The 25,581-nt window shown below is 50.8% G+C and overlaps 11 protein-coding genes across 11 annotated transcripts; 2 read left to right on the top strand and 9 right to left on the bottom strand.

The window, feature by feature from the left end:
• Nucleotides 1–644: 644 nt before the first annotated feature.
• Nucleotides 645–3,143, bottom strand: N7473_011885 (WD40 repeat domain-containing protein; the record flags this gene model as incomplete). The annotated part of the gene is made up of 4 exons (XM_057157824.1): nucleotides 645–671; nucleotides 721–1,356; nucleotides 1,414–1,579; nucleotides 3,088–3,143. 4 exons carry the CDS (start codon nucleotides 3,141–3,143, stop codon nucleotides 645–647), a joined length of 885 nt encoding a protein of 294 aa, XP_057003674.1.
• Nucleotides 3,144–3,181: 38 nt separating this feature from the next.
• Nucleotides 3,182–5,604, bottom strand: N7473_011884 (ATP-binding cassette domain-containing protein; the record flags this gene model as incomplete). The annotated part of the gene is made up of 7 exons (XM_057157823.1): nucleotides 5,358–5,604; nucleotides 5,271–5,295; nucleotides 5,168–5,179; nucleotides 4,706–5,108; nucleotides 4,487–4,648; nucleotides 4,335–4,431; nucleotides 3,182–4,277 (listed from the first exon to the last, which is right to left on the bottom strand). Exons 1-7 carry the CDS (start codon nucleotides 5,375–5,377, stop codon nucleotides 3,182–3,184), a joined length of 1,815 nt encoding a protein of 604 aa, XP_057003673.1. The 5' UTR covers nucleotides 5,378–5,604.
• A 408-nt stretch (nucleotides 5,605–6,012) lies between these two features.
• Nucleotides 6,013–10,997, top strand: N7473_011883 (chromatin-remodeling ATPase CHD1; the record flags this gene model as incomplete). The annotated part of the gene is made up of 3 exons (XM_057157822.1): nucleotides 6,013–6,019; nucleotides 6,439–10,813; nucleotides 10,868–10,997. 3 exons carry the CDS (start codon nucleotides 6,013–6,015, stop codon nucleotides 10,995–10,997), a joined length of 4,512 nt encoding a protein of 1,503 aa, XP_057003672.1.
• Nucleotides 10,998–11,937: 940 nt separating this feature from the next.
• Nucleotides 11,938–13,605, bottom strand: N7473_011882 (C2H2-type zinc finger protein). The gene is made up of 2 exons (XM_057157821.1): nucleotides 12,967–13,605; nucleotides 11,938–12,886 (listed from the first exon to the last, which is right to left on the bottom strand). Exons 1-2 carry the CDS (start codon nucleotides 13,511–13,513, stop codon nucleotides 12,249–12,251), a joined length of 1,185 nt encoding a protein of 394 aa, XP_057003671.1. The 5' UTR covers nucleotides 13,514–13,605; the 3' UTR covers nucleotides 11,938–12,248.
• Nucleotides 13,606–14,089: 484 nt separating this feature from the next.
• N7473_011881 (aldo/keto reductase family protein) lies at nucleotides 14,090–15,192 on the bottom strand (the record flags this gene model as incomplete). Its single annotated transcript, XM_057157820.1, has 3 exons — nucleotides 14,090–14,570; nucleotides 14,631–15,063; nucleotides 15,141–15,192. The coding sequence occupies 3 exons, from the start codon at nucleotides 15,190–15,192 to the stop codon at nucleotides 14,090–14,092; spliced, it is 966 nt and encodes a 321-aa protein (XP_057003670.1).
• A 739-nt stretch (nucleotides 15,193–15,931) lies between these two features.
• On the bottom strand, nucleotides 15,932–16,572 carry N7473_011880 (uncharacterized protein; the record flags this gene model as incomplete). The annotated part of the gene is made up of 2 exons (XM_057157819.1): nucleotides 15,932–16,363; nucleotides 16,426–16,572. 2 exons carry the CDS (start codon nucleotides 16,570–16,572, stop codon nucleotides 15,932–15,934), a joined length of 579 nt encoding a protein of 192 aa, XP_057003669.1.
• A 779-nt stretch (nucleotides 16,573–17,351) lies between these two features.
• Nucleotides 17,352–18,512, bottom strand: N7473_011879 (uncharacterized protein; the record flags this gene model as incomplete). Its single annotated transcript, XM_057157818.1, has 4 exons — nucleotides 17,352–17,390; nucleotides 17,451–17,543; nucleotides 17,612–17,826; nucleotides 17,885–18,512. 4 exons carry the CDS (start codon nucleotides 18,510–18,512, stop codon nucleotides 17,352–17,354), a joined length of 975 nt encoding a protein of 324 aa, XP_057003668.1.
• A 1,128-nt stretch (nucleotides 18,513–19,640) lies between these two features.
• On the bottom strand, nucleotides 19,641–20,476 carry N7473_011878 (uncharacterized protein; the record flags this gene model as incomplete). The annotated part of the gene is made up of 2 exons (XM_057157817.1): nucleotides 19,641–19,816; nucleotides 19,882–20,476. 2 exons carry the CDS (start codon nucleotides 20,474–20,476, stop codon nucleotides 19,641–19,643), a joined length of 771 nt encoding a protein of 256 aa, XP_057003667.1.
• A 921-nt stretch (nucleotides 20,477–21,397) lies between these two features.
• Nucleotides 21,398–22,954, bottom strand: N7473_011877 (U4/U6-U5 snRNP complex subunit PRP31; the record flags this gene model as incomplete). The annotated part of the gene is made up of 1 exon (XM_057157816.1): nucleotides 21,398–22,954. One exon carries the CDS (start codon nucleotides 22,952–22,954, stop codon nucleotides 21,398–21,400), a length of 1,557 nt encoding a protein of 518 aa, XP_057003666.1.
• Nucleotides 22,955–22,972: 18 nt separating this feature from the next.
• On the bottom strand, nucleotides 22,973–23,265 carry N7473_011876 (uncharacterized protein; the record flags this gene model as incomplete). The annotated part of the gene is made up of 2 exons (XM_057157815.1): nucleotides 22,973–23,237; nucleotides 23,258–23,265. The coding sequence occupies 2 exons, from the start codon at nucleotides 23,263–23,265 to the stop codon at nucleotides 22,973–22,975; spliced, it is 273 nt and encodes a 90-aa protein (XP_057003665.1).
• Nucleotides 23,266–23,420: 155 nt separating this feature from the next.
• On the top strand, nucleotides 23,421–25,510 carry clf1 (putative cell cycle control protein (Cwf4); the record flags this gene model as incomplete). The annotated part of the gene is made up of 2 exons (XM_057157814.1): nucleotides 23,421–25,205; nucleotides 25,280–25,510. 2 exons carry the CDS (start codon nucleotides 23,421–23,423, stop codon nucleotides 25,508–25,510), a joined length of 2,016 nt encoding a protein of 671 aa, XP_057003664.1.
• Nucleotides 25,511–25,581: the final 71 nt, after the last annotated feature.

The raw sequence follows: 25,581 nt of genomic DNA, 5'->3' as shown, positions 1-25,581 counted from the left end.
TCTCGATTTTCATTAGTCTTTAGAGCTAGTGGGTCAGAGGCAGAAGGGTAGATGGGCGCTCGTTTATCGCTGATTTTTTGTACTATTTCTCGAGTTTGATTGCGTGTGTTACTTAGTTTGAAATTATTTGTAGGAAATTAAAAGGCGGGCTTTACCTTTTTCCACGAATGGAGCAGAAGAACAGTAGACCACATTCCATGCTGCAGTCTTCAATGTGAAATACGATCTCAATCTAATTACGCCATCATCAAACCATCCATTTCATTTGAATATTCGTACACAAGAGTCTCTACCTCCCGTAGCAACCACACACCGCAACCCCGTTGCAGCTCCGTCTTGAGCTTCCAGATTGGGAACCCAACGAATGCAACTAACAAACCTCCTATGCGTCTGCTCATCCGTCATTACCAATCTTGCATCCTGGGATAAATCCCAACACCGAACAGTACAATCATCACCCACGCTGAGCAAGTACCTCCCGCCCGGATGAAAAACAAGATCTTGAACCCAGCTATCATGGCCAACCAAAGTCTTGATCAACCTGCCTCTGATATTCCACAGTTTCACGGTCTTATCCCGACCACCTGTAGCCACAAATTCTGCATCCGTATTTTTTCCAGGTGATGAGCTGACTTTCACTCCACTCATTGCAGCCAAGGATTGATAACTCGCTGCTGGCGCAAAAGCACAACATTCGATATGATGATCATGACCGCGTACAAGTGCTTTAGCCTGACCAGATGCAACATCCCAGATGGTCGCAGCTTGATCCCGACCACCCGTAACCAGCAATTCCCCATTTACAGAGGGCGAAAGACCATATATCCAATCGCCGTGCGAGTATATCGTCTTGATGCAGTATCCCATTGTCACATTCCATATCCGAATCGATGCATCTCGACTAGCTGAGACGAGACGATTCTCACCAAATTTCAGAAATCGTACAGATGTAACGGGTAGATCATGGCCTGCAAGAGTTCGAATATTGGCGTAGTCGTTGCTGGGGTCCCAGATTTTGATTTTCAAGTCATCTGAGCTCGATGCAAGTAGTATTTTGTCCTTTTGGCCACCGAAGTCGAGGTCTGTCACGGTTTGTGAATGGCCCTTGAGTGTTCTTTCGAGTTCGCCGAATTCCCAGTCCCAGATTTTGATAGTGCAGTCTTCTGATCCGGATGCTAGGGATGAGTGGACTGGATGGAAAGCGATGCACGTGATGGCTTCTCGGTGGGACTCCAAGGTATAAGTTGGAGTGCTTGGAAGCCATTTGTTTGGATCTTGAGTTGGTCTTGTGATAGCTGTTGAAGGGGATAATAGCTCTGACTCTAGACGGGCCTTTTCTACTACCAGCTTCGCGATCTGATGAGAGCGGGTCAGTATAGATATCTTGTCACTGTCGTGGTATTTTCAATTCACCTGAGCGTTGAGCTTGGTGACGCATGTCCATTTTGACTCCAATACCCGCTCGTACTTTTTGATCGATTCGTCGGGAAAGCAATCTTGTAATTCTAGCTCTTTCCACAAGATTTCGACACATTTCGAGGCATCGATCAATGATAGGTAGCCTATCATCGCTTTATGGCTACAGACCATATTAGTAAAGCATCGGCAAAAGAGTTCGAAGCAAGTACAGTTCGGTAGCCTGTTTTTTAGCCAATACGCTCATGACAGCGATCAAACATATAGTTCATTGATACACTTTGGTTTGGATCGCGGAATGTCTCCTCATAAGAGACGCATCCCTTTGTTCCTCTGGATCAGTGCATGGACCTGAAGCGGCTGCATGGAATCACATGATTAAGAGGTACAATGCGAGGAGAGACATATTGTTGAGTCACGCTATTGGAATACCTGCAATGATAAAGTCCCACCTATACCTACCAGGGAAGTGAGATTCTATCTGACAGCTTGTCAGACTGGAACCTAGAATTCACCTGGTCGCCCCGACCCGGCTAGGTCTCTGAGGTGGTGCGGGCGATCAGGATGCACATCCTTTGATTGTGAAGAAGTCCAGATTACTTTCTATATTTCCTCAGAATCCCCGTCCTGTTTCGCCTGATAGGCGATTATGGGGCAGGCTACTAGAGATTCTATTGTCTCGGTGGTTCATTCGTGGAAATAATGATGCAGGATATATATCTAGGGGCGGGATCCGCTGCCTCTTGGTAACAACCTCCAACCTCAATTCTGGCAAAACCTGAACGTCGCGTTCAAAATGACCAGTACCTAACTAATTATCCAGACTAGGTAGGTAGTGAGAGTCCTCTTTGTTGCAGCCTGATTGAAAACGGGAATGTCTCCTAGAATCTGGCCGACCTCCAGTGTCTTAAGAAAGGTATCTAAGTCTAGCCAACCTTAGGTGAGCTTCCTAACGCCACTAGGGTGAAGTAGAGACATCCATGGATGGCATCAGCTTACAAAATGATGACTGGGGGATCGTTTTTCGAGGAAAGATAACAATAACAATTTGCAAAAAATACTAGCAGGTCTGAAAACCATGTACATGATGGATCGACCAGATGCAAGAAAAACCCCAGCTATTCAACAATGACCATCTTCCCTCCTACTTGGCCTTCAACCACAACCCAAGAAGATATCCACCTCTATCAATCATCAAGTCATAGAAAGCTTTTTGGTAACCGAACCCTCAGCCCAGAATACAAAAGAATTAACTCCGATGAAAACAACCATGCCAATCAAAAAAGTCCCCCGACCATGTTATCGTAAAGAAAAAGTGTTGGGCGAGATCAGATGGCTGGTGTTCCCGTCTAAACGCCAGAAACTTCGGACCTAAACCGAAATCCCCAGAGCCATGAAAACGGAGAAAGGGCGGACAGATGATGACGAGGTGAAATGATGGATGATCTCGGGATGCGGAGAAGTACAGTGGAGCGAAGACTAACGGAACATGCCACTGTCTCCTAACCAATGTTCTCGTTCACATCCAACCCTCCATCATCCATCATCGTCGTCTTCGACATTCAAAAAATCCTCTCCATTCCCAGTGGAAACCCTGACCGGGCGACGGAGCTTTCTACCCAGCCCCGTCAAGGTCCTGCAAAGACCGGGAAACGCCATTCGCCAACTGACTCTTCTGTTGCTGCGTCGCCAGTTGCGCCGCTGCTCAGAATCGCGGCCATCACCATCGTGATGCCGGCGTTGGTGCTTGTGAGGGATGCCCTCTTCAGTTCTCTTCCTCCAGGAAGTAGAAGTTGCCGGCCAACTTCTGCTCCTGATCCATCTGACTGTTGTACTTGTTGATACGGGGACGGTAGCTGTTGGGGTCACGACGGAAAGTGACATCCAGATTCTTCAAAAACTTGTTGCAGCCAGTAACCAGAGACTCGGGAGTGTTGGCGTGAGCGTCCACGGAGGGCTGTCCGTCGAAGACAATAACGCGGTCAGCCAGGTAGGTAGCCATGATGAAATCGTGCTCGACGATGAAAGCAGTCTTCTTGGTGTGCATAATGAAACGCTTGATGACACGGGCAGCAACAATACGCTGCTCGGAGTCCAGGTAGGCACTGGGCTCGTCAATCAGGTAGATATCGGCGGGGATACCAAGGGCAAGGACGATGGCAACACGCTGCAACTCACCACCAGACAGGTTCTGAACCTCCTGGTCAATGAAGTCATCGAGCTTGAGCGGCTTGTAGACATCGGTCTGGAACTGCGGGGAAAGGAAAGCAGCCTTGATACGCTTGAAGAAGAGCTGGCGCACGGTACCCTGGAACTTGGGAGTGATCTTCTGGGGCTTCATGCTGATGTTCATCTTGGGAACCGAGCGGTTACCGTCGGGCTTCTCGGCACCAGCCAGCATCTTACAGAAGGTGGTCTTTCCGGTTCCGTTCTCACCCATCATGACGATAATCTCAGAGTCGGTGAACTGGCCAGCCTCGATGCTGAGGTGGAAGTTGCCGAGAGTCTTCTCCATGGCAGGATAACCATATGCGTGGGCCTTGTCGGCAATGAAATCGTCACCAGCCTCGGCCAGGCGGAAAGTCAGGGACTCCTCACGGAAACGCAGGTTCTCAGTGGGGATGTGACCGTCGAGGAAGATGTTGATACCCTCACGAACGGAAGAAGGCAGAGTAACGACACCATAGACAGCAGGACGACCGTAGAGAACGCAAATGAAATCGGAAAGATAATCGAGGACCGAAAGATCGTGCTCAACGACAATGACGTAATCATCAGGACGGAGGAGGCCACGGATGGTACGGGCAGCAGCCAGACGCTGCTTGACATCGAGATAAGACGAGGGCTCGTCAAACATGTACCTATAATTTCGGTAAGGGGGCGGTCATAAGCACAACTGGGGGTTCTCGTAAACTTACACATCAGCCTTCTGGACACAAACAAGACCAATAGCGAAACGCTGCAGCTCACCACCGGAAAGGTGGCCAATGTCACGGTCCGCAACCTGGTTCAGCTCTAAAATTTTTGGATTAGTTGACGCTCTAAAGCAGAGGGAACTCGAAATCCATACCGAGCACATCCATGATCTCCTTCATGTTGTCCAGCTGGACACGGGCCTTGATGATGTCCTTGACACCCTGAACGGGGCCCTTGACAGCGCGGGGAATCTGATCGACATACTGAGGCTTGACAACAGCCTTCAGGTTATCCTCCAAGACCTTGGTGAAGTAGTCTAGTTGTTTGGTCAGTCATGGCCTTTCATTGATCACATTTGTTTAGTTTCACGCACTCTGCAGCTCGGAACCACGGAAGTACTTCAGAATCTCCTCCCAGTCAGGAGGGTTGTCGTAGCGGCCCAAGTTAGGCTTGAGCTTGCCACTCAGAATCTTCAACGCGGTACTCTTGCCGATACCGTTGGTTCCGACGAGACCGAGGACCTGGCCGGGGCGGGGCATGGGCAGACGGTGAAGCTTGAAGCTGTTGGCGGAGTAACGGTGGGTGACCTGGCTCTCGAGGTTGGTGGGCAGGTTGATAATGTTGATGGCACCGAAAGGACACTTCTTGGGGCAGATACCACAACCGATGCAAAGGCTCTCGGAGATGAAGGCGATCTTCGACTCGTTGGTCACTTCAATGCAAAGCTTACCCGTGCGGACCACAGGGCAAGACTTCTTGCACTCCTGACGACATTTCTAGAGCAGACCAAATCAGCCATTGGAACCAACTTCCGTTTAGTTATCCAGATTCATACCTTCGGTTTGCACTGTATATCGAGGACGTTTCAGGTAAGCCGGTCATGAACGAGAGGATTCGAAGCGCGAGAAATGCAGTTAGCGGGGTAGTTGGAGACGAACCTTGTCACTGTTGACAATGGCAATACTAGAGACAAGATCACGGTTAGCATGGCGCACATTTTCTTTGACGAAGCTATCCAAACGTACCGAGTAAGCTTGTCGGACATGGTGGCGGCTTTGGGTTTTGAAAAACCACAATCAGGTATCAAAGGCGGGTATCAAGAGTTTGACAGCGAAGGTTGTCGCGTGCAAGAGCCGTCAGGTCGGGCGGAGAAAACCGGCGCAGACAAGAGAGTTGGGCGCAAAGTAGCACCAAGTTACTGCGCAGGCTCGAACTGACGTGTGAATGACAGGACAATCGCGACGACGAGAGGGGCAGAATTGAACGCTTCCTTTCTTATTGTGGGCTGGGCTGCCTGAGGCCAGCTACGCATCGACCGCCCTGAATGGGCGCATTATTTCGCATGACGCTGATTGGTGGGGCATTTCGGAGTGGAAGAAAGGTTCCTCCGGGTTCAACTCGAGCTGGTCCGACAACGTGACTCGGGACGGTCACGGGACTGCCAGCTGGTCAAGAAGCGAAGGCGCTAGTACCAAAGAAGACGAGGCTTGCTGCCTGAGGGCCGAGGCCGCCGAGCCGATCGTTCTGCAAACCAAACCAAACCGAATCAAACCTCCCCCAACTCTTCTCCCTCACTCGTCGTTACCTTCCACACCCGCTCGCCGTCATCGCAGCTTCCCACCCACCATTTTCTTTCCCACGTTGATACGCTAGTCTCCCCTCTTGCGGGGTCACCACGCTATGGAGTGTAAGTGATTTTTATATGCTTTCCCTCAAAGCGCGGTTGTATTGCTTGACCGGGTTGCCCGCGTACTTCTCCGCGTTGCTCGACCCACTGTCAGAATCCCCGATTTCACTATTGTCTCTCGGGATCGAGGGCGTTTTTTGACTCGGTTGACGCACGTCGGATGGGATAGTTCTCTGAGAGTGGGTTGTCGGATTCAATCTCCTCGTGGCTGCCTCCTCAGTCCTGCTCATGCCCATCCCACCCCGTTATCAAAAAACCATCGATCTTCATCAATCTGTATATGCTACCTGACTCCACCGATATCAAGCTCAATTGCTCTGCGGTCTGAGTCGCGCATCATTTCTCTACCGTCTCCCGTCTCTTTGGCGTGTCTCCCTCACGGAATTGAGCTTCAATGCTGACTGCCCCTCTCGTCATAGCCTCCAGCATGGTGATCCCATCGGGTCAAGGACCTCTTACTTCCTCAACAGTGCCAAATGGCTACTCGCATTCCACGGCGGATGAAGACGCACCGGCCGAGTTCGATATCACCACCAAAAGCGAACCCAATCCGTCCGAACTCCTCGAGTCGCATCCCGTCTCCGAGTCATCGTCCGAAGCCGAAGCCGCAGACGACTCATACGAGGCCGAGTCACAAGCTTCAGATGGAGAAGATGAAGATGTTGTGATGGAAAACAGTGGTGATGAGTTCGGCCAGTCTAGCCGTGAAAATTCTTCAGCACAAGAACCAGACCGCGGCGTCAAGCGAAAATCGTCGCCGCCAGATGAGGTCGAGTTCATGCGCCAAAACCCCGATCTGTATGGCCTCCGTCGCAGTGGTCGCGCGCGCCAAACCCGTCATCTTGTCGACTCGTCTGATTCCGATTCCGATGTAGTCGCGCCTCGCTCTAAGCGCCGCCGCAAGGAGCCGTCCCAACAACCCTCCAAGACCTCGCGGTCGGCCACAAATTCGTCCTTCTCTGAAACTGATAGTGACGAATATGGTGGAAAGGGCGCCCGCGCAAACAAGGCACGACGGCGTCGTCTAAAGCAGGCTACAGCCACAGAACCCTCTTTTGCTGAAGTCCGCTTCTCCACGCGAAACGCCTCGAAGGTGTCCAATTACAATGAAGATGAAGATGACGGGATCTTTGAGGAAGATGCAGATGAAGTCATGGATAACTACTGGGCGCAGAGCTACGTGGAGGACACCCGCCCTGCAGTTGATGTCGTTCTGAACCATCGGCTAAAGGAAGGCGTGGATCCTAAAAACCCAGATGTCGATCGCCAAGACTTCGAGTTCTACATTAAGTGGCAGGACAAGTCTCACGTTCATGCCACCTGGGAATCAAACGAGTCCCTCGCCAACTATCGCAGCACGCGTCGCGTGGACAACTATGTCCGCAAGGTGCTCAATGAGGAGCTTCGCCTGCTCCATGACCCTGACGCACCTCCAGAGGACCGAGAGAAGTGGAACCTCGATCGGGAACGAGACGTTGAGGCCATTGAAGACTACAAACACGTTGAACGCGTCATCGGTGTCCGAGAAGGCGAGGACGGCACGACCGAGTACCTCGTCAAGTGGAAACGGTTGTTCTATGATTCATGCACCTGGGAGGCCGAAGATCTGGTCAGTGATATTGCTCAGAGCGAGATCGACCGTTACATCGACCGCTCAGCTCGCGTGCCTGTTTCCGACAAGAACGAGTCGAACCCAGCTACGCGCCGGCCGTTTGAGCGCATTCAATCCTCGCCAGACTTCTTGCAGAATGGTGAACTGAAGGATTTCCAGATTAAAGGTCTGAATTTCTTGGCGTTCAACTGGGTCAAAGACCGCAACGTTGTGCTGGCAGATGAGATGGGACTTGGAAAAACGGTACAGACAGTCTCTTTTATCAACTGGATGCGCCATGTTCGGCGACAGCAAGGCCCCTTCATTGTCATTGTGCCGCTGTCAACCATGCCGGCATGGGCTGACACCTTCGATAACTGGACGCCGGACTTGAATTATGTTGTCTACAATGGCAGCGAGAAGGCGCGCTCTGTACTACGCGATTACGAGTTGATGGTGGATGGCAATCCCAAGCGGCCAAAGTTCCATGTCCTTCTCACTACATACGAATACGCCATGAACGACTCTCCATTCCTGGGTCAGTTCAAGTGGCAGTTCATGGGTGTTGACGAAGCTCATCGTCTCAAGAACCGTGACTCGCAGCTTTACGTCAAGCTCAACGAGTGGAAGTGTCAGGCACGTCTTCTTATCACGGGTACTCCCATTCAGAACAATCTGGCCGAGCTGTCTGCTCTTATGGATTTCCTCAATCCCGGCATGGTCCATGTGGATGTTGACATGGATCTTAACTCGGAGCACGCGTCACAGAAGTTGGCTGAGCTAACCAACGCCATTCAACCATTCATGCTGCGCCGTACCAAATCCAAGGTCGAGTCAGATCTTCCTCCAAAGACGGAGAAGATCATTCGTGTTGAACTTTCCGATATTCAGCTGGAATACTACAAGAATATTCTGACGAAGAACTACGCTGCCTTGAATGATGGTGCCAAAGGCGTGAAACAATCATTGTTGAACATCATGATGGAACTGAAGAAAGCGAGTAATCACCCGTTCATGTTCCCCAATGCAGAGGCGAGAATTCTGGAAGGTAGCACAAGGCGAGAGGACATCCTTCGTGCCATGATCACCAGCAGTGGCAAGATGATGCTGTTGGATCAACTACTCCGCAAGCTCAAGACTGACGGCCATCGTGTCCTCATTTTCTGCCAAATGGTCGGTATGCTCAATATTCTTAGTGAATACATGGAGTACCGTGGCTACAAGTATCAACGGCTCGATGGAACCATTCCTTCTGCTGCTCGTCGCCTGGCCATCGAACACTTCAATGCCCCGGAGAGTACCGATTTCGCTTTCCTCCTCTCCACGAGAGCCGGTGGTCTTGGAATCAACTTGATGACCGCTGACACCGTCGTTCTCTTCGATTCCGATTGGAACCCTCAAGCCGACTTGCAAGCCATGGCGCGAGCTCACCGAATTGGGCAAACCAGACCTGTCAGTGTCTACCGACTTGTATCCAAGGATACTATTGAGGAAGAAGTCATCGAGAGAGCTCGGAACAAGCTCATGCTGGAATTCATCACAATCCAGCGTGGTGTGACCGACAAGGAAGCATCCGAGATGCAGAACAAGATGGCTCGCGTGGTCAACGAACCCAACTCCACCGAAGACATATCTCGCATCCTCAAACGTCGTGGCCAGAGGATGTTCGAGCAAACTGATAACCAGAAGAAGCTTGAGCAGCTTGATATTGACTCCGTTCTTGCCAACGCTGAACTGCATCACACTGAGCAGGAGGAGTCGATCCAGGCGGACGGTGGTGAAGAATTCTTGAAAGCCTTTGACTTTGTCGACATCAAGGTCGATGATCTCACTTGGGATGACATTATCCCGCAAGAGCAGCTTGACGAGATCAAAGCGGAAGAGAAGCGCAAGGCTGATGAGAAATATCTCGCGGAGGTCATCGAGGAAAACCGTCCCCGAAAGCGCCACGCGCCCACTGAATCAAAAGAGACTCGCGGGGAGCGCCAAGCCAAGCGCCAGGCGAGGGCACAAGTCGCCATGGAAGATGATGAAGACGATAGCAGCTCCCTTGATCCAAAACGTCCACTCGAGGAGAAGGAATACCGCTCTCTTTCGCGAGCCTTCCTGCGTTACGGTGATTGGGCAGATTGCGAAGAGCTTATCGTCGAGGATGCCCGACTGCAAAATCGAGACCGGGACACGGTTTATGCGGCTCTCCGTGAAATCACAGGCAAGGCCGCCTCACTCGTTCAAGAGAATCTGGCCCAAATGGAAGCTATCAAGCAATCCGGCAAGAACTTGACGAAGAAAGAACAAAAGGCTGTCCTCTTTGACCATCACGGCGTCAAGCGCCTCAATGCCTGGACCATTGTCGACCGACCGCCCGATATGCGACTCGTGCGCAAAATCACAAGCGCTCTGCCCGATTTCAAGACTTTCCGTCTTCCAGAAGCTACCAAGTTGGCTGACTACAGCTGTCCATGGGGCGCTCGTGAGGATGGCATGCTTCTCGTCGGTATTGCACGCCATGGATTTGGTGCTTGGACTCAGATTCGCGATGACGTCGATCTGGGCCTTGGTGATAAGTTCTTCCTGGAGGAACACCGAGTGGAGCGAAAGACTCAGCGTGCTCAAGGAGAAGGGAAGACCACCAAATCCCCTGGGGCCGTTCATCTTGTCCGCCGCGCCGAATATCTGCTCTCTGTCATGAGGAACAAGCACAGCAATGGCAGCAATGTCAACGCGAAAAGGGCAGTTGAAAACCACCACCGGAACAACAAGCGGACATCGCGCGTTGGCAGTGGTAGTGTTTCTGCGTCTCCCGCTCCCTCTGCTCGCAAGGGTCACCGTGAGGCTGACCGGTCACGACCCCGCTCCTACACCCGTGATTCTGGTGACCGGCATCATACTCCAAGCCATGACCGGCACAGGTCAGGGCAGGATGGTGACCGTCCTCGGCACCGTCCCTCCGACGCTGCCGATGACCTTCGTCGCCGCAAGAGCCACGAGAATGGCAGCTCAAGCAAGGAGGACATGGCCAAGGTGTTCTTCCGGCCTATTGTGCCGAACCTCAAGCAGGTCTCCATGATTACCGCGAAGAACTATCCCAACAAGCATGAGCGAGCTCTTAAGCTCCGCAACACGATTGTGAAGATTGGGAAGTTCATTCGCAACACGCTTGAGGGGGAAGAATCCATGCCGTCCCTTGAGAGACGTCTATGGTAAGTATCAATTCATTCGATGTTGCTGGGTGTAAGATGCTGACATGGATTTAGGGACTATGTTTCCGCCAACTATTGGCCCAACAAGGAGGCCAGCGGATCCAAACTCCAGCTGATGTTCGACAAGGTCATGGAAGCCACCAACAAGGCCGAGAGCGAGAAGAAGGCTTCCAACGGGTCATGATCCTGAAAGATCCGGCCGCTCAACTACCTAGTTGGGCTTATCTCTTGTTTTGTTCGTGGATAGTGATACCACGATGAGCCTTCCGGCTCAAAATGAAGTGCATGTTCCCCCGGGCCCTCGATCTCTGGCACACCCGGGCCACCAGCTCCCTCCTTTCTCTCCCTTTCCCTCTCCCTCCCTCCCTCAGCTAGGTAGGCCGGTGTTAATCAACCAGATGAAATGTCAATGACCTCTCTTTTTGATTAAAAGTACAGTACATATGGATGCGAGGAGTTGCATGGCATTGCGACGGCGTCGGAATAGGTTGCCATTCGCGGAACCAAAAATGCTTACACGGCCCGAAAAGAAGATCTCCGATTTGACCTATCTGAATATGATTCAAACGTCAAGACGATGTTTTGCATGGCGTGCTTGGTGCTCTGTTTCTTCTAATTCCCTAGGAGTTGTTTCCTATTTCTTGTTTCTCACATTGCTTTCTGTTGGCAAATTACAGCCCACCCCCGACACGGTCTCTGCTGAGGTCTTGCTGAAACGGGTTAAACATGATCTGCCCTCAGTAATCTCTTAATTTCTTTTCTTTCTGGTTTCTGATTGTTCTCACATTTAAAGCATGGCCTGGTGCGCGTTTGAGGCGATGTTGTTATCGAGCCACGGCCGTTTCCTTTTCTTTTTCTGTTGCTTCTTTTTCTCATTTTCCAAGCACATGTATCCTATGAAGTGGCCGCCATGGCGTCGATTGACTTCTTTTATTTTAGCCTCTATAAGATCATTTAGCTGGTGGGAGCACTAGTCGTCTTTTACAGTTTGTTCATTGTCTTGTTAGATCAAATTGAATCGAGACTGGCTAGAGCCTTGCCGTTAGGTCTCGGCTTGAATTATCAACTCCTTCCTAGTTCTCTTCTAGATCTGGTGCTAGCATTCTAGTGTAGACTGGAAATGCGGCGGTTTGATTCAGTCATTAAGGAAATGCCCACTAAGTGACAGATAGAGCGAATTATATGGTCATTGGCATCGTATCCAAGAAAGATAAAACTTGACAAGTAAGAGTCCACGATCCAATGATTCACTAGAAAGCACATTCCCCGAAAGATATGGAGAGAAAATAAAGGATATATTCGTACAGATGTTCGTTCCGCTTTCCCTTCGCACTCCATTTTGAAACAGAAGCAGATATCAAAGGCTATCCTAACGCCAATCACGCCATAAGTAAAAGATTAAAAGAAATAGGAGACTCAGTCAGAGCCAGGAAGGTCAAGCAGCAGCATCGACATCACCTTCAGCAACCTCCGCCGACTTGGCCTGTAATTGCTCCTGCTGCTGCTTGAAGTGCAACTGCTGGTGTTGGAGCTTTTCCAAACTAGTAGCCAGGTTGCCAGGTACCGCTGAAGGACCGCTGATATCACCAACAATTGCGCTGAAGAGCCGCAGCTCAGCTTCAATCACATCGTCAAAGATAGCTTCCTTCTCCAGCCAGGCCTGTTCCCGCTTTGGTCGAAGCTCGTCCCACTCGGCCTTTAGCTGTGCGGTCTCCTTCTCTGCCCAGAAGATCTGGCGTCGCAGGAGCCGGTGTAGATCGCGTGGAGGAATGGCGAGCTCGCGTTCGTCGAAGCCGAGCTCAGGCCCGAACTCCGGCATGCTTGTGTCCTCGGTGTCATCGTGTGCGGTGATGGTCGTCAAGACGGGCTCATTGGGGTGCTCTGTTTCGCTGCCGGGTTCTCGTGCGGGCTGGGAGAGCTTGAGTCGGATGCGTTGGAGCTTCGAGGCTGGGGTACCGGTCACGCTGCCAACGGCCGCGGCCTTGACCTCGGTAGGGCGCAGGTTGTCGAGTTCATGGACAGAACGCATGTGCTTTGTGAGGGCGTCCGAGCGGGTGAAATTGCGGTCACACTCTATGAACGTATGTTAGAAAGTAGATACTAAAAAAAGGAGGTCATAGATCCCAGTCAGGAGGTGGTTGACGGTCACGTACCAGGTAGGGTACAGTAGAAAGGCTTCTCTCGAGTATGGCTCCTCATATGCGCACGCAAGGCATATGCGCTGGCATGCGTTTGACCTTTACGGGAGCAATCCATCCACTCGCACGAGTACCGCTTCTGCCGGGTCCCGATATGCTCGTTATGGATATGTTGCACCAAGCCATCCATATTGCCGAGGTCACCTGCCGTGCATCCATCCCACATACACACGGTTACTTGATCGCCGCTCTGGCCGCTGTAATCATCCTCTTGGGTGTTTCCGCCCAGCGCAGCACCAAAGAGGAGAGGCGAGTTCGGGATCTCACCGGAGGTATCGGAGGAGATGGAGGCTGTTGGTGAGGGTGGAGGAGGGATTTCATCTTGAAGAGAGGACATGGGGGTGTGCCGGTCCCAGGAAGCTACCCCTGTGCGACGGCGCTTTGATGGGGGCATAGTCGAAGCTGACGGCGATTGAGCGCGGCTCTCGTGCTTAACGGAGTCGTGATCTGAGTCGTCGGCGGTGCCGATGGAGGACAGGGGAGAAGCTTCACGGGATGCCATTGTGACGGTAGTTGACTGGAACCTTGTGTGTGTATAGCCAAGTCACCGACGGGAAGAGTCTAGCAATTGCTGCAACAATCGGGTGGAGAGAGTCGCGCAGGTTGTCGTCGCAAGGCGAGGGTCTGGCGATGGAAGATCACGTGAGGGTACTCCGAGCTCCAGTCGGTTTTCTTTTCTTGTTTCGTTTTCTCTTCTTCTTCTTTACCTCTCCTCCCCACAACAGGCCAATTGCCGGCAAAAATGGAGGAATCTCAACTAACATACTCAAATTGAGTCTAGGAGACTTTCTCCGAATATACTCTTATGGTAAGCCATCGCCTCCCTCGATCCTCCTTTTTCCCACAACCACCTCTCCTCTTAATGATGAACAACAAGAAGAATTCTGCAATGCAGACAATCTCCGTGCATTTCTCTCGGGTCTTGCTTTGTGAGATTGGTTGTTGACTCTTCTACACTTGATCTGACATATACAATACATACAATTGTATTCATGACATCAATCGCTATCGATTTTCAGAGCTAGAGCTGTTGGCTAACAAACTCTGAAGTATTTATTTATCCAATTAGGTCCTTCTCTTAATAGCGCGGCCCAGCAACCGTATGCCGCTTCAAGATGGCATCAATCTCAGCCATCTCCTCATCCGTGAGCTTGTCCACTCCAGTCATGTTCTGAACCAGCTTGTCAACAGTCGTACCGCCGGGAATGGGGATGATGGTGGGCATGCCGGGCTTGTTGCTGAGTGTGCGGATCCAAGCCAGGGCAATCTGGGAGGGAGCAACATTCTTGCGAGAAGCCAGGCTGTTGACCTCGCTGATAAGCATCAAGTTCTGCTGGAAGTTTATCTCTTGGAAGCGCGACATGTGTCGACGGATGTCACCCTCGGGAATGTCATCCAGCGAGGTCACTGCGCCTGTCAGGACACCGCGGCCAAGAGGCGAGTAGGCGACGATGGGGATGTTAAGCTCAGCACAGGTCTTTGCAACGTCATTCTCGAGAATGTCGGTTGACCAGAGGGACAATTCCACCTCGACAGCGGCAATAGGATGAACCTTGTGTCTAGACACGTAGTTAGCATATAGAAAATCCCCATCAGTAGAGCAAGATATTGCAACATACGCTCTCCGGATAGTCTCCGCATCCACTTCACTCAGACCAATGCCACCAATCTTGCCCTCCTTCACATACTGCGCAAGAACCCCGATGGTGTGTTCAACGGGATACTTGCTCTCTTGACGAGCGCACTCGAAAATATCAAGTTTCTTCTTTCCATCCAGCACACGCAAACTCTCGTCAACGCTGCGGCGGATATTCTCTTCCGAGCCATCCGGAATCAGCTGGCCGGGCTTCAATCCACCCTTGATGCTGAGAACGACCTTGTCTGCATTCTCAGGGTACATGGTGAAGTACTTGTTCAACAGGTGCAAGGAGTTGTACTCTGGTGTGCCGTACAGCTCACCACCGTTCCAGAAGTTAGCCCCGAGCTCGAGGGACTTGTTGAGAGTCTCGAAGCAGACTTCCTGGCTGGGCGGTTGAGCCTGCCAGGTCATTCCTAGAGTGATGTTAGTATGGACATACAATCTGATTCCCTGGAAGAGTCAATGGAAGCTGTGGAGGAAAAAGCCATACTCATAGTGCCATAGCCAGTGGGGCCGATCTCTTTTCCAACAAGGGTAGGCATTTTGTGCGTTGTAGGTGGTATTTAATGGTGTAAATCTAGTGAGGATCGAGGATGATAAACTTTGGCAGAGCTTGTTTTGTGGCGGGCGGGTCTCGTTTATACTTGAGAGTCAAGCTCTTCCCGACCCCACCCATGAACAAATAAGCACCTTAACCCCGTCTCCTGCAGAATCTCCGCTAGGGCCGTTCATATATCCCACCGGGGGAGAGATGAATATGCCCGTTCCGAATATGCTTTACGGGGTTATTCAGTGCGGTTTCTGCGACCATAGTGGGGACAAAGGTGACATATGTTATCGTAGATTGGTGCATCGGAGTTAAGATGGCGTAGACCGATGACTTCACCGACAGTTGAGCACCACCAGGGTGGGGATGCCGTCTAGATTTCAAATCCTGGGGACTACGGTGATAACCCTGTGGAAGTCGGCCTTTGCATCATCCGAGGAGAATATTGCTGACGATTCTTGAATCTTAGGGTGTTCTATACATAGCTGTCCTCAATCTTGCCGCTCAGATGGCTCGAGCTCAAATGACGTTCTTCTCTCGCTAGAAGCCAGTCTGATATTCTATCAAAAAGAACGTAGCGTAGGTGGACTAAACCAGCGACCATAAGGAGCTGATAAAATGGCTAAACCATCAAATATAACTTCTGTCAATGATTCAGAATGGCTAGGTACGCTACAGTAACTTCTCGTAATAAATCACATCCTATCATTTCCCTTTTCTTCCCTTTTCCCAATTCAAAAAGCAAATTCATCATCCAATCCAAGCTCATCCGAACTATCAATCACATCCCGCCATCGAGACGCAATCTCAGTCTCCACGGCAGCAAAAATAATCGGCAAGTCCGAGGCAGCCAGCTTCTTTCCACCATGATAACCTGATCCAATCTGGATGTTCTCAATAGGCTTCTGGTTTCCGTGCTTAATCGTAGCCGAGTAGGTAACACCACTGCCACTGACGACTGGCGTCGCGTCGACGTTTATCGGTTGCCCATGCTCGGCCTTGACAATGGGGCTGGGAACGCTAGTAGCAGAGGGTGTTTCTGAGGGTGTTTCTGAGGGTGTTTCTGAGGGTGTCTCTGTTGGTGTTGATTCTGTGGATTTTGGCTCTGTAACGCCCAGCAGATCGAAGACCTCGGAAAGGTAGTGTTCGGTATCGGGGATGAGTCTCTGTAGGCGAGAATCAGTATGCGCTGGGTATGATGCGAACAATAGGTCTAGGTTCAACACACCGGATCGCGAGGTAGTACAACAGGCATGGGTCGGGCTTGTTCTTCCATTGTCGACTCCTGGATTGGATGCGCGTAAACCGTGGAGATGGCTAGAAGTGCCATGACCCCAATGATTGACCAGGATGGCCTCAACGATGGTAGCGACATTTTGTAGAGTATTGATTTTTTTTTTCAGCCCTGATGCGCTTGAATTGTCTATTGATGAATCCTTTGGAGATGGGACGCGATGGAAGTACAGGACGGCTCGAGAGTCAAGTGGGATCTTCCGCACGCGAGGTAGATCAGGATCCACTAGTGATTCATATACCCTTATCCTTGAACCAGTGGAGCAATTTCCGTCCTCGTGTGGAATGAGGGCTTGCTACGCTAGGATGCCAATGTTCGGATAGTTTCACCAATTTCCAGCCCTGTGAATTTTGAACAAGCTCTGCTACTCCGTTTAATTCGCTGACTTGCCCTTAAAGTTTATCAACGCCTTTTTATTGTTACCATGGCATCTTCATCAGTTACTACATCTTGAGGGGGACATCTGCTCGATCTAGGGATGCCTCCGCGGGAGCGCGGATCCCTGGGAATGACAGTCTAACATTCCAGGAGTCAAACACGGCCCTGAATATAGATGGTCCTTGCTAGGTCATAATGACAAGGTTAGAAATGCATCAAGGGAAACTATTTTTGAAATGGCCAGAGTTCAAACAGACCAGGAATGATGGGGAGGCCCGCCTCTATGCGTGATGCAATCTTACCAGCAATAGGATAGACATCACGGCACAACGCCCCATGATTTTTCATCAAGACTTCATCGGCTGTGATTGCATTTAGAAATTATGGATTCCTGTGCGGCTGATATACTGAGCATCCTGATAAATGAATCTCCAATAGTAACATGTACAATCGTGTTTCTCCAAGCTATGAACTATTTGCCCTTATACACCATCATTGAAGCTGTAGTGGTTCATCCATCTCTGTGGTGGAGTCCTGTCAGTCACACTATAATGCAGTAAACACAAGCGGGAAGATTGTACCTCATCAAATGGCTTTGAGGAGTCGCAGAAACGAAGGTCAGTCGCCAGGCGAATCACATTATCAGGATCATGGTTGATAGTGGAAGCATGAATCTAGAACGTATATTTGTTAGCACAAGTCCAATCAAGCAATAGTTGACCTCCTAAAGTAGGATACATACCATATGAGGCTTGTGCAGAACAACATCACCAGCCTCATAGGCCGAGACCAGCCAGCGCCGGTCATGTTCCCGGGCAAACCCATCCGGGAACTCTGACAGCAGCCCCGTTGCCATCATGTTGGAGTTAAAAGCCGACCGTGCTTCCTCATCGGTTAACCCAGACTCCTTCGCCTTAGCGAAGAATGCTTCTTCCATCTCGACTCCGATGCGGTCACCTGTGGCACATAACTTAGAGACAGCCGGTAAATGCCAGGTTCAAAAGCGGAAACATACCATCTTCCAGATAGATCAGGCCTCCACCGTTTAGTTTAATGTCTCCCATGGGTACCCAGGCTGTAACACTGGTAGGGTCTCCATAGCGCAGGAAGATCTGGTCATAGTGTACGCCAATAGGCTTGGAGCCGGGGATGTTATTCCTCAAGAGAGTTCGGCGCAGATTGAGCGTGTTTTTGCCCCAGTCTGTGAATTTGGCGACGAAATCGTATAAAGCTGGGTGATTACAGAATTTCTCAGCATACCAATCTTGATAGTGGGCGTCCAGGGCAAGGTCGACGAAGGCTGCTGCACGATCACCTCCTGGCCTTCCGTTACCACCGATGTGTCCTGCGCCAATGCTGGGGTAATCTTCGTGAGACTTTGCTGGGTCAAAAACACCCTCCACGGGCTTGGTACCGGGCTTGAGAACACCGGTTGGCTCTAGGGAGGAGAAGTATGATTCACGGGCGGAGAGAACATCTTCGCGGGGGAGAACATGCTTGAGGAAGAGGTATCCGTCTTCGTCATATCTCTTGCGCAATTCTTCTAGGGGGAGTGAAGGGTCAGATGGGCGCAATAGAGCAGCATTCTCCGAGTTCAAAGGGCCGTCATAAACGGCTAGTTGATCTGCGATGATAGCGACCATATCTGGCAACTGTTCCAGGATACCAGGTTGGACAGATCTTGAAAATATTGACTGAAGTAGGAAAATATGTTGTAGGACACAGGGTCAAGAAATTTATATCTCGTCTGCGATCGGGTCTCTACGACGGCGGGGTAAACAAGGACCAATCTAGAGGCATGTCCAACCAAATCAACAAGATTGTCAGCTCTGCCCCGCATATCCAATATGTCCGGCATTGATCGTGGGCCCTGTGAAGCTCATGGGACATCTGATGACTGCATTATGTCTCGATGGTTGGAGACATTAGGCAAAAGTAGCAATATTCCCCGCATCTGGCGCGGAAAATATTTACCCTTTCGGGAGGAGTGGGGTGCAGAAGTTGGTCCACTTGCGGAAAAGAATACTCTTTCTCTTCTTGTAATGGCAAGAGGACACCCTGTGTGTAACGATAGCTCGAAGATTGTTTTTACTTGACCCCGTGATGATTGCGAAGTGTTATTAGCTTGTGTCGTGTTCCTGGCTACATAGGAGGTATATTGTGGATTGCATCCAGCCGGAAACCAGAATGGGAAGAAATGAATAGAATCATTGGAGTTGATATGAAGACTTTCGAGTGTAGTGATAAAGCGAAAACTTGTCTAAGGACATTGTAGTGGAATTAAGCTCTTTTATCTCTGTAACCCAATATGAGACTCATTATGGGCTAATACTAAGAAGGAAGTATGCCGAAGTCCATTCTCTACACCGAAAGGATAGAAATAGTTAGATTGCAGATTATGCTTTGATCATAAAATAAAATTTTTGCACACTTGCATTGCATCCAATCTTTAGATTCTCGTTCCTTTTGAAGGATATGGAGTTGAACAAGGACACGTCAGAAGCATGAAACTGTCTTGGGAGGTCTCTCAGCGTTCGTTCAATTGCGCAGCTTCCAACTCCATTCAAGATATCTGCAAATGTCGGCTCATTGATTCTGCTTTGTCAGTACATACCAACGAAGTGTCTATAAGATCAATACATTCAGAGGACTGTGTTGTATTCAGTACATCTGATTAGGACGTCTATGAATTTCAAACAAACAACTGCGGCAAATAAATAATGGCTCGATCGCTAACAAATGCAAATCAAATGGACTCAAAAAGACTACTTTCATGCGTGTCCATCTTTCCACTCGCCGATATGCCAAGACTTGACGCCATCCTCAATAACCAATTCCATCGTAGAAAAGACAATCGATTCATACAACTCCCTCGCCGCAGCTCTCGCCTTCGCATGCCAAGGTCCCCGACCCCCAAGTCTAGCGTCTTCTCTGGTGCGCCAAATGCCTATATCAAAATTAGCATCATTCTCCATCAAAATTCCCATTTCAATCAAGATAGGGAACACGTACAAGTTGCCAAATTTCGTCTCTCCTCATTCTTCGTACCGAACCAATACTTCAGCAAGCCCCCACTGGCAATAGCTTCCTGATGCGAATACGCGTCCAAAGCATGAAGATGACCATTATCCACGCCCGGCTGAAGTTTAGATCGGAAAGAGACAACATAGAACGACTGTCTCGTCCAGACATGACCCTCTGCTTGCGCAAAAGCTTTCACCAGGTCGAAGACCTCGTTCCAGTTGAATGACTCAAGATAATCACCCGTCGCATAGTCGTCTCGGACAGGTTTGAAAAATGACAGTGCTAGTGCTAGGAGACGACTCTGGGTGTCTAGGGTCTCTACATCTAGGAGATGGGGGGCGTCGTTGTATGGAGAGGCGATGAGTCGTGTATCTGCGATTGTTGAAGGGGTAGATAGCTGCTCTTCTTGTGACCATTGGAGTTGGAGGGATGCCGCGGCGTTGAATTTGAGGTCGTCGAAGTTTGATGAGATATGCGTGTGAGGTCGAAGGTGTTTAAGGTCCTTTTTCGTCTTTGATTGACCTTTGATAGGGCCGAAGTTGATGGATGCCTTGATGGCTGGAGTGACAGTCTCGACGGTCATGTTTGAAGAGGTGATAGAAAAGAACTGATTCTTCAAGAGTCTATCACAGTAATATGGACAGTTGGAAGTGGTGGCGCGATATGAGGGTATGCAATATAAAACAAGAAAGATTGCTGGATGCCAGGTACAGAATTGAATGCAGGGTACGTATGAAGTCAGGACCAAAAAATATCGAAAAAGCTCGCCACAGGATCAATCCTCTTTATAACATATATAAGAGCAAAGAAATTCGTGCTCACCGCTACCACGGTCTCTCCTTTTTGTACCACATTCCATCAGATTGCGAAAGAACCGCTGAGCAAAAGCTACGGCTGGAGCACGCCATATGGGACCGAGTGCCACCGCGGGCCCCCGAAGTTTGGGTCGAACAAAGATTTCGAAAAAAAAAAAAAGATAAGAAACTTAATGAACTCCGGGTCTCCATTGAAAATTGCCGGATACTCGACAGCATCGGAGGAAGATTGTACTCCGAACGATCTTTTTTAAAGTCAATTTCTCATTTTCAATAAATGAAGCCCACTTTCGTTGACGTGGTACTCCACGTGTATTGTTCATAGCGTGCAAACCCTAATTGAGATTGTGGCGCCGGGCGTGGATCAGGGGAATCGGTGTAGTATGAGGGTGATCCTGCAGGTCCAATGCTACGTCGATGGGTAAGCAGTTTCTTATATGAGCAAATATAATCCTGAATAGACTAAGAATGTTGTTTCATTTAGATTTGAATATCTTTGATTGGTCCTTTGTGGCCGATCTACTGTACAAGAAATGGTATCACGTGCTCGATGGAGTAAGGCAGCAAAATCTGCCTGAAAGCTGCTCTCCCCTGATCGTCACTCCCTTTTTAAACGCCCAAAATAAATGCTCAGACCAGCAAGTACATAGCAAAAATGAAAATCATGATGATGCACAATGAAACCCGCCTCACGGCTTGGGGGTTGGCCCCATCTTGCCATCCCCGGTGTCAACCTTCTTCTTAGGCGGAAGAGCGGGCACCTTGAATCCGTCGCGATCCTTTTGAATGTTGATGCTGCTCTGGCCGCCACCAACCTGGGTGAATGTTCCAGAGTTGAACCAGCGATCTTCATCGGCTTTGCGCTTGCGATTCATCTCAGCCTGCACCTTAGGATCGACAAGTTCCAGGCCTTGGACGGGAGTGAAAGCAATCGTACTGGCGGTACCTGCAGTGGCGGACAAGGATCCGACGCCTGATGAGCGGAGACCCTTAGATTGTAGCACACTAGCGGTGCCAGAGGGGCCACCCTGCCCAAAGCCACGCAGGGACGAGGCAGTGCCGCTGGAAGGGGTGGCAGTACCCCATCCCTTGTTGTTTTTGCTGAGTTTGGCACGGGTACGCTGGTCGATCTGTGTTGCGCGAATCCGGCCGTCGTTTTGTTGGCCGAGCATGCCCAGACCCACGGTACCTTCGCCAGTACCGTATCCAACTTCTGCCTCTTCCTTGCCAAAAGCAACACGATTCTGTGCCTTTCGTAGCTCGGTCATGGCGACGGCCTCCTTGGCCTTGCGTGCACGTCGTCCACCTCGTTTCCGAGATGGCTTGTCGTCTGGTGCAGGAAGTGCCTTGACTCCGGAGTTTGGTGCGGGCTCCGTAAGTTTCTCTAACCGCTTGAAACACTGCTCTTTAAGTTCCTCGCCCAGCGAGCCATCCTTGTTGTAGTTGGCAATATCCGCACGTGTGGCCAAAACCATCTTGGCAGCGACAATCCGAATAGCTTGTTTTTTCAGGTCGTTTGGCACCTCTTGGATAAGCGAAGAATCGTACAAGAAGCCCTGTGACCGAATGCCGATATTTGTAGCAAATCCAAGTCCTTCTTGCCTCCGTGAACCCTGCGCGCCCAAATTACACGCAGGAATCTTGGCAAGTTCGCGCAAACCACCGGTTTGATTTAGGAACTGCGCAGCCGTATGGGCCCCAATAAGCGCGGCCAAATTAGGTGCAATGGAGTTCACACGAGACCGAATGCTCTCCGTGAGAGCAGTGCGCTCGCGATCAAGCTTGAGAATCCTCTCACAGGTATCGAGGACAACCTTGAGCTCGGAGTCGGTCATCTCCCGGCCGCGAGTTGTTGTGCCCTCCACCGCAACGACCATGAGTGTAGGTCCATCCAACACAGACTTGAGTGGCTCGCCGGCCATATTGTCCGCCGAGTTCGAGATGGCTTTAATATCATCGAGGGGTCCATTTTTGAGGATGGCGACGGTTTTCGCATACTTGATCGAATTCGTGACGAGGGTTTCTAGTTCGGGGAATCGAATGGAATAGTGATCGCGCAAGACTTTGTGTAGACGGGTCAGTTCGTCGGCAGTCTCGACGGAGAGATCGAACTCGTTCGACGGCTTTGCGGCTTCTTGTGCGACTTGTTCCTCCAAGAGGTCTTCGTCCTGTTCGATCTGCTCGTCGTCCTGGAAGTCTTCTTCATCGTCCTCAAAGTCGCGCAGAAGCTCGTCAGCGGCGGACATGATGGCGGTAGCGTTTGATTATGAAGTAAATGCTGCGTTCACAAGATAGTGAAGTGTACCCAAGACGCCACCCGAGCCAGACGCAAGTTGGGATAATAATCGGAGCAACGACCGTGAAACTGCGGCAGAACAGCTGCGCTTAGTCATGGGAGAGCTTGAAAGTTTGCGGGTGGCGAGTTGGACCACAAGCGCAGGCCCGGCGATTTCATCGGCGACTCTTGGGACAATCGCCGCCGCAGCATCGATATCACTCAGTTCGGGTTGAGAGGGGCCATTGTGAGTTCTCTATCATTAGGAGCTTACCGTGACATTGTGCCCTCAAGATTCTTTTCTTGACTCTCACTGTCCCACCTCACGACTCAGTTCGGAAGCAAATCCCAGCTAAACCTCTCCAACACGATCTCCAAACTGCGGCACCTTTCTACGCAATCTTTCAAGTCGAGACACTCCAACAACAACCTTCACCATGGAGGCATCAAGAGGCCCTCCTCGGGTCAAAAACAAGGCCCCGGCGCCCATTCAAATCTCTGCAGAGCAGCTGCTGCGTGAGGCTGTTGATCGCCAGGAGCCCGGTCTTCAGGCGCCGACCCAGCGCTTCGCAGATCTCGAGGAATTGCACGAGTTCCAAGGCCGAAAGCGCAAGGAATTCGAGGACTATGTGCGGCGTAACCGCATTAACATGAACAACTGGATGCGCTATGCCGCCTGGGAATTGGAACAAAAGGAATTCCGTCGGGCGCGTTCGATCTTCGAGCGCGCACTGGACGTGGACTCGACCTCCGTCGTGCTATGGATTCGCTATATCGAAGCCGAGATGAAGACCCGCAACATCAATCATGCCCGCAACCTCCTCGACCGTGCCGTGACGATCCTACCCCGCGTGGACAAGCTTTGGTATAAGTATGTGTACATGGAGGAGACTTTGGGCAACATCCCCGGTACCCGACAGGTCTTTGAGCGGTGGATGTCATGGGAGCCCGAAGAGGGTGCGTGGAGTGCATATATCAAGCTGGAGAAGCGATACAATGAGTTTGAGCGAGCGCGCGCGATCTTCCAGCGCTTTACTATTGTTCATCCCGAGCCGAAGAATTGGATCAAGTGGGCTCGGTTTGAGGAGGAGTCTGGCACAAGCGATCTGGTCCGCGAAGTCTATGGGTTGGCCATTGAGACACTGGGAGAGGATTTCATGGATGAGAAGCTCTTCGTGGCTTATGCCAAGTTCGAGGCCAAGTTGAAGGAATATGAGCGTGCGCGGGCAATCTACAAATACGCCCTAGATCGTCTCCCACGGTCCAAGTCGATGACCCTACACAAGGCCTATACCACCTTTGAAAAGCAATTCGGTGATCGGGAAGGTGTGGAGGATGTCATTCTGTCCAAGCGCCGTGTTCATTATGAAGAGCAGCTCAAGGAGAACCCCCGCAATTACGATATCTGGTTCGACTTTGCACGACTTGAAGAAACGGCCGGCGACCCAGAGCGCGTACGTGACATTTACGAGCGAGCCATTGCTCAGATTCCACCATCACAAGAAAAGCGCCACTGGCGCCGATACATTTATCTTTGGATTTTCTACGCCATTTGGGAAGAGATGGAGGCCAAGGACATGGACCGCGCACGGCAGATCTACCAAGAATGCATCAAGCTGATCCCTCATAAGAAGTTCACCTTTGCCAAGGTGTGGCTCATGAAGGCCCAGTTTGAGATTCGGCAAATGGAGCTTCAGGCTGCGCGCAAGACGCTGGGCCAAGCGATCGGTATGTGTCCAAAGGATAAGCTCTTCCGCGGCTACATCGACCTCGAGCGACAATTGTTCGAGTTCGTGCGGTGCCGGACCCTGTACGAGAAGCAGATCGAGTGGAATTCCTCCAACAGCCAGGCCTGGATTCAGTATGCAGAACTTGAACGCGGGCTGGATGATTTGGAGCGGGCGCGGGGGCTCTTCGAACTCGGTGTCGAACAGCCGACGCTTGACATGCCTGAGCTTGTGTGGAAGTCCTACATTGAATTCGAGGAATACGAAGGCGAGTATGAACGTGTGCGCGCGCTATACGAACGCCTCCTCGCCAAGACCGACCATGTCAAGGTGTGGACCAACTATGCCAGATTCGAGATCAACATCCCCGAAGACGAGGAAGAGGAGGAAGAAGACGAAGAAACCCGGCCGGTCAGCGACGAAGCCAAGCGTCGGGCACGGGCAGTGTTCGAGCGGGCGCACAAGGTGTTCAAGGACAAGGAGCTCAAGGAAGAGGTATGTGCATTGCTACTCTATTTCAGTCATACATGCTATGATTCGTCTGGACTCAAGCTAACTTTTAACAACAGCGAGTGGAACTTCTCAATGCCTGGCGGTCCTTCGAGCACACGCACGGCTCACCCGAAGACATCGACAAGATCGAAAAACAGATGCCGCGGCGGGTCAAGAAGCGTCGCAAGTTGGAGGACGACCGGTACGAGGAATACATGGACTACGTGTTCCCGGCCGACGACAAATCCGCCGCGAACCTGTCTCGGCTGCTCCAACGGGCCCACCAGTGGAAGCAGACGCAGGGTTGAAGGGTGGAGGAGGGAATGGGTGTGTTTGTGTTTCGATATGGATGGTTGGATTTGGATCTGGGCCAGAATAC

Source organism: Penicillium subrubescens, assembly GCF_028828155.1.
Source record: "Penicillium subrubescens strain IBT 31985 chromosome Unknown utg000010l_segment0_segment0, whole genome shotgun sequence".
Taxonomy (NCBI): domain Eukaryota; kingdom Fungi; phylum Ascomycota; class Eurotiomycetes; order Eurotiales; family Aspergillaceae; genus Penicillium; species Penicillium subrubescens.
Note: the sequence above shows the minus strand (reverse complement) of the source record. Positions and strands in the feature narration are given on the sequence as shown.